Source organism: Aplysia californica, unplaced genomic scaffold (assembly GCF_000002075.1).
Source record: "Aplysia californica isolate F4 #8 unplaced genomic scaffold, AplCal3.0 scaffold00773, whole genome shotgun sequence".
In the NCBI taxonomy this organism is placed as follows: Eukaryota; Metazoa; Mollusca; class Gastropoda; order Aplysiida; family Aplysiidae; genus Aplysia; species Aplysia californica.
This window is the reverse complement of record NW_004798043.1, coordinates 288,587-295,370: the sequence shown is the minus strand read 5'-3', so window position 1 is coordinate 295,370 and position 6,784 is coordinate 288,587. Positions and strand designations below refer to the sequence as shown.

The 6,784-nt window shown below is 41.0% G+C and overlaps 1 protein-coding gene across 1 annotated transcript in view; it reads left to right on the top strand.

Moving 5' to 3' along the window:
- The window catches only part of LOC100533545 (apolipoprotein E receptor), a gene marked incomplete at its 5' end in the record, with an annotated part of 121,309 nt that overhangs the window by 32,421 nt on the left and 82,104 nt on the right, over nt 1-6,784 (top strand). The window contains 6 exon segments of the mRNA XM_013088594.2: nt 1,099-1,236; nt 2,917-3,023; nt 3,628-3,757; nt 4,069-4,191; nt 4,870-5,007; nt 6,141-6,263. Of these exon segments, the coding sequence (XP_012944048.1) occupies nt 1,099-1,236; nt 2,917-3,023; nt 3,628-3,757; nt 4,069-4,191; nt 4,870-5,007; nt 6,141-6,263 (759 nt within the window).

The following is a 6,784-nucleotide window of genomic DNA, read 5'->3' as shown; positions in this document are numbered from 1 at the left end:
GGGGAGGAAGGATTGATGTTCAGTTATGTTCTGATTCAGGTGTAGTTCCAAATTTGAAATCTGTGCTTTCCAGTAAGTAGTATTCCCAACTCTGAAGTTTTTGGACAGACATGGGCTGGAACTGGAGACAAGCACTCCAAGAGGAGGTCTCTGTGAACAAGGCACTGTGTCAAAGATGAGGGAATACAAGGTTGTGTGGTGGTGGCAAGATGATGGGAACAGGTCTTGCGTCTGAGTCTTTCTTCCCTCCTTGTTGAAAGGAAATTAAACAAATATTTGTTTTTAGTGAATTATTACTTTGTTGTCAGTTCCAAGTGAGAGCTGATAGACTTAACTGATTGCCTTGTGCTACCAAACAATATTGACTAAACAAAGATGTGTTGTTACATATATGATGGTCTTGAACTTCTGAAGCCTTTCCTGTAATCACTCATTGGAACGGAGATCCTTTCGCTTTCGGAATGCATTTTATCTACTCCTACCTCCTCATCAATATCACAGGTGTCTTCCTGTCTAGTTACTGGTGTGCCCATGAATGTGAAATTACCGAGGTTTTTTTTTGCGAGGTAGAGGGCGTGTCAGCTGTCCATTCACTAAAAAAATCACCAGGGGTGTATTATATGATACAGTGTTGATAGTGTTGTTTGTTTGTGGGCTTATGGGGTTTGTGCCACTTGCAGGACTAGGAAAGGAAAGTTTGAGTGTTTATGGTGTATTTGTTAGGTTTTTAGCTTTGGCACACAGAAGGTGTGAGTTCATTTCCCACTTGGTGAAGTTTTTATAGAGTATCTCCATCTGCATGTATCACACTCAAGCTGGGTTTGCTCTGGTGGGCAGGGTCAAAGGAACCAGCCTCTAAAATGATAGACATTTTGTGGATGGAGCTGAAAAATGATTAAGATATATGTGATTTGATATGAGAGGAAATGATGAAGGTTTTTCCATAACAATGTGGGCTCTGTAGTCTCAAGGAAAGTCAGTTGTGTGTGGCAATGAGGTTGCACAGGAAAGGCTTCTGTGGTTTCGTTCCTTTAAGTTACAAAGATCAGTCCCATCTGCCTGGTTGTAATGAAGGGAATGTTATCCCCTCTGCCACAGCCCACACATGTGGCCCAGACCATGTCCAGTGCCCGGGCAGCAAGCAGTGCATCCACAGCTCATGGCTGTGTGACGGGGAGAAGGACTGTCAGGACGGCTCAGACGAGGGCAACCATTGCTGCACTGATGGAGTTTGTGGTGAGTCCTCATCATCATCATCATCATCATCATCATCATCATCATCATCATCATCATCATCATCATCTTTGTCTTTATCACCCTGCATCAGGGTTTAGGCAATGAACGAACTCTTTCCGCTATTCCCTATCCTGGGCTAGCTGGCCTCTTGATATTATTCCATTGTGTGAGTCCTGCCCACGGTTTGTTTCTCCTCATTGTCTTTTGTCATTTGTTTATGTTTGCTGGTATGTGTGTTCAGTTCTTGAGGTTAACTTCTCACTTCTCCCTGTCATTTAGGGTGATTGGAGGACCCCACTAGTAGGTTGAAACTTTTGTTCTTTCCCTCTATTGTTGTTTTCTGTCTGTCTTGATTTTTTCCTGCATTAAATGATTGTTATTGTGTCTGAGCTCCTTTTTACTCAAACAAAAAAAGTAAACAAACAAACAAACAAGCAGGCAAACAAACAAATGTCATCTACAGTTGTTTGTATCCAATGCCCACTTCCTACTTGTGTTGACAAGGACTACACTTTTGTTCAATTTCCAGCTGTAAAACCCTAAAAATTTCCTCGTGCTGTATGTAAAACTGACATCTTTCATCAGCTTTGTCGGTCTCTTCCTTTCTCCTTTTGTATCCTTTTATTTATCTTTCCTATTTCTAAGTGTACATCTTACATCATAAATGTCTGTCTGCTGTGACTCTTTCTGTTGCGATCTTTCATGTGGCATTTTCTCTCTCCACTTTGCGTGATGGAGGGGAATTATGTAACTGTTGTGATGTCTGTCTAATATATCCTCTTGTAAATCTTGTTCATTATAGCTTGTTCACTGACGTCTGACCGCGTTAAAAAAATTCTACCCCCGGGGCGGTTCCACTGACTGAAGTGTCTTTAGGCCATTCCCAAAGGGGGAACATTTCTCTTTCTAATGCACAGTAGAATTGTAAATGGGCTGATCCAACAATGTCATGCTCATAACTGTGCCTGAATTACAACTGGGAACTGCAGCTTTTTCTTTCCTAATCCTTACTATCGTCATTTTTCTCTACTTCTTTTGTATGTTTGTCACACTCTTGTGGCCCGCTATTTCCGGGGTGCCTTGAGAGTCGAAGCAGACTTTGTGCTGTTGAAGCTAGAGAAGTGAGCAGAGTAAGTCTGCTTCTCTCTGTTGACATCCACCCCTTGGTGCTCATATGACCTTATGCAGTTGCGAGCGCCGAAAAACCTCTACTAACAAGTGAACAAACTATAAATAAACATTCAGTGTGGTTTGTTGGAGGGCACCATTTGTCGGTTCTACTTTTCTTTTCTTTCCCTATTTTGTTCATATGTGTGTCTTTGGCTTTCCCCCTGCGCTAAATGATAGTTATTTTGACAATGTGCTTCTTTTTATTCAAACTCAAAAACTCATTTGTTCAAGGGTAAGACCTACCATGCAATAGATAATCAATTTTTTTTTCCATCTCTTTACTAAAAGATTTTCCTCCCTTCCTTGCCACAGTGGATTGTTGGAGGGTGCTCTGGTGTGGTTTGCTCCTTCTTTCCTTTCAAACATCTATTGTCCTTTTCTCTTTTCCTTCTTTTTTTTTGGCATGTTACTCTCTAGTAACACTTTTAATCGTTAGCGCTTATACAACTTTTTTGTTTTGCAAGTGCTGTAGCAGGCTTACTAAAACTAAAATTACATTTCTTTTCACAGAGAAAGAGTCTTGTGGAGTAGACATGTTCACCTGTTTTGACGGCCGCTGTATTAACTTTGAGTTCCGCTGCGACAATGAGTACGACTGTACAGATCACTCAGATGAGGTAGGGATGTGACCTTTTTTGTGTGAGTGATAAAAAAGCAGAGTTTTCTGGACAGAGTGTTTATATATGTACTCTGCTGAGTTTCATGATGTCAGTAAGTGATTTGATTTTTTATATTTATTCAGTATTTGAAACTATGCCTTTTAAAGGAGCAGGGGTGAGCCTTTTCCAAAGCTACAAGGTCTTGATTGTTCACCATCCATTTTGTTGAACTGTTTTGTATAGGATGGATTTAATACTACTCTCTACAAGAGGACTGCAATTAAGCAAATTTATTCAGTTTTTTTGTTACATTTAAAAAAAAGAAAGTAATTAAATGTACTACTCACTGTCAGTTACATGCTTTGCGACTTACATTGCTGTTTCCAAAGTAAGCACTCACCAAAGCATTTGTGTGTGGTTGGCCTAGTAGTAGGTCTCACTACTGTCTGGTTCTTTTATTGTTCCTGTCTGTTTGTCTGTCGTAATTTACCTTATACTCAATGACCATTATATCTGTATTAAGGTGATGTGCTCCTCATTACTCAAGCAAACAAACCACTCCATTTCTAGTTTCCCATCCTCTCCATGTGTTGTAATTGTTGCTGTTGTCGTTGTCTTTCAGCTCAACTGTGACCACTGGTGTGATCCAGTGCGAGAGTTCAAGTGCGTCAACGACAGCTTCTGCTTGTCCCAGATTTTTGTCTGTGATGGAGAACGCAACTGTCGTGACGGCTCGGATGAACTCGACTGTGGTAGGTAGCCTTCTCGCCTCCTTTGTCTTGTGTGGTTGGACTGACTTTATTGCATTTATCTTGAGAGCATATTGTTCTGTGAAACTTTGTGTTACCGTACTTTTTGAGGCACAGAGTGAGTGAGTGCACAGGAAGAAAACTAATGGGAGGAGTTTTGTGGGTGGTGGGTCTATGGGGATGGGGAAGGGGGGTTATTTTGATTGGTGTCTGTGCTTTGTGCTTTCAAAATTGACATTCCTGGTGTGATGATAACTGGCCATGTATTTCTTCTATAATTTCCCCTCAACTTCTGCACTGTTCATTGTCCACAGAGATCCATAAACACCCATGTCACAGTGATGAGTTTGCTTGCCAAGATGGGACCTGTCTGCGCAAAGAATTCCACTGTAACGGAAACAAGGACTGCTTTGATGGCTCCGATGAGTTTGATTGTGGTAAGCCCTGATGTAGGGGGCTATTTATAGATTGTTTGCTTCATTTGTTATCTGCTTGTGTGAGTGAGTTATGTATGAGTAGTTTATGAGTATGTAAGTAATGTTTGAGTGAGTGATGTATGAGTGATGTATGAGTTTGTTAACAGTGGACCCAAAATATATTCACATAGCTGTACAGACACAAACACAGACTCGCCCTCGGGGACACACACACACACACACACGCACACGCGCACGCGCACGCGCACACGCATGCACATACACATGCACACACACAGACATAAGGGCAGTTTGTTGAAATGGTAGGAGACATAAGGGCACACATACACATACACAAACACATAGACATACATACACACACATATCCAAAAGTTTATCAGTGTTTCTTGTCATTGGCTTGTGAGTAATGTATGATTAATTTGTGAGCTCCTGGGTGTGAGTACAAATTAATGTGAGTTTTTGGGTGTGATATGTGCGAGGGAGAGAGAGAGGGAGGGAGAATCTATGTGGTGTTAAATTCTAAACAGATCCATGCAGTTCCTCAGTGTAATCATTCGTCAGTTTTACCAGTGTTATATTAAGTTTGTGACAGTCTCTTGTACCCTTATTTTCCTATCTCTGCTGTAGCTAGATACATACAGTTGGCAGCCGGTTCTATTTTGTCTACTGTCCTTCCAGCCAAAAACATATCTCTGAGCTCGAGGACGTGCCATGCCACAGAGGTACTGTGTGACGACGGGTCCAAGTGTATCCCATCCTGGTGGAGGTGTGACAGAGATCTTGACTGCCCTGACCACTCGGACGAGAAGGACTGCGGTGAGTGCCTGTTATCTGCTATCTGTTGGTACATATGACAGCCTTAAGTTGGTGTCTGTTAGATCTTTGACAAAGGGCAACTGACCACAGTTTTTAATGATTTCAATTCTCTGTCAGACGTAACTTCTTTACCTGTAGTCATAATTACCGTTTGATTTCCAAAAGACGGCAGTCTTTTTTGACTCTTTGTTCCCTGACCTCCTGAGGTGACCGAGTACCTCTGCCTGAACTCCTGAGCTATATATTACTAACATTCATATGATTGTCAGAATCACATTCCGTATGCTACTCATAGTAGTCCTTGTCATTACTAACATCAAATTAAGAAAGATCTTCAAAAATAATCAATAACTTTCTGTGTAGTAAACACGGTTTCCTGTGTGATATGATTGCCTACAATACGAAACTAAACTAGGAGTAACTAACGACTCTCATACTACGCATGCGCATACCTTGTATTGCCCTAGGTTACCTAGACTTCGTAGATAAACAAGGCTACTTGCTCAACGTATGTTCCACTCTCACTGTCTACAATCTAGACGTATATCATATCATTACACTGTGTGTGTTTTCTCCCAGGCAGGCTAGGTTTGGGATATTGTAGTTTTTAACCGCCACCAGTTTAACGGTGACTTAGGCTCAAAGGGTTAAGCTGAAAATTAAATGCTCTTTTTGCATTTTATTCAAGTGACAGGAGGACGCAATTGCTATTTGTTTTTTCTTCTTTATCCCTGTGTTGTTTTGGCCTGTTTTCCTAGCATGAAAAGTACATCATAAACTTGCCATTTTAAAAATTCAGTATGGTTCTCTTATTTCCACCTTAAAAATTTGTATGGTTGGATGGCACCATCTCCCACTTCTTTCATCATCATATTTTCTCAACCTGTATCTGTATCAGAGTATAGGCCATTAAGAAGAATTCTCCGTCTACTTTTATCCTGAGCCATAGTCTCCACCCATTATTCTTTATTTTATATCTTTTGTTTCTGTCTGTTTTGCTTTTTCTCGGCACAAAGTGTCCATTTTTGTATCAGTGTAGCTCTCTTTACTGAAACTCAAACCATAAGAATAAGCAACACCTCCCCCCTCCCCCCTAATTAATGTATCTTTACTTCTGTCCTCCACCCCTACAGTCAAGGAATGTGTGCCGCCAAACTTTGCTTGTGTGAAGCACCCAAACATTTGCCTGCCTCCGGAACGTCTATGTGACAGCAAAAATGACTGTCCTGACTACTCTGACGAGGGAAGACTTTGTGGTATGCATACTGATAGAAACCACATGTTTTGTGTTTGTAATTGTTCATTTCGACTCCTGAGTATACCATTGCCATATGTCATTTTGAAAAGTGGCTTATGACGGAGTCGTAAACTTATCAGCTGATTTATGGATTGGGCATATTCTGAGGAAGCCAGGCAGAGATGTAACAAAGAACCTGGAGAAGAGTCACAGAAAATGATGTACAGTAAAGTGGGAAGACATGGAATGATATCAAGAGGCTAATTTGAGATAGGGTAATGTGAAAAGTGTTTGTTTATGGCCTATTATGCCCTGATCCAGGATGGGGAAGGCATTGGTTATCATAACAAATTGTGCTTGTTCCTACTAGCTGCAGGTGTGAATCATTTGTGGTTTCTACGAAATATATAAGATAAGATAAGATAAAGATAAGATACATCTTTATTGTCCAGATCCTGGCACGTTGGTTTGGTGTTTCACCACGTGTACACACACAGACACACACACATACACAGACACACACACACACACACACACACA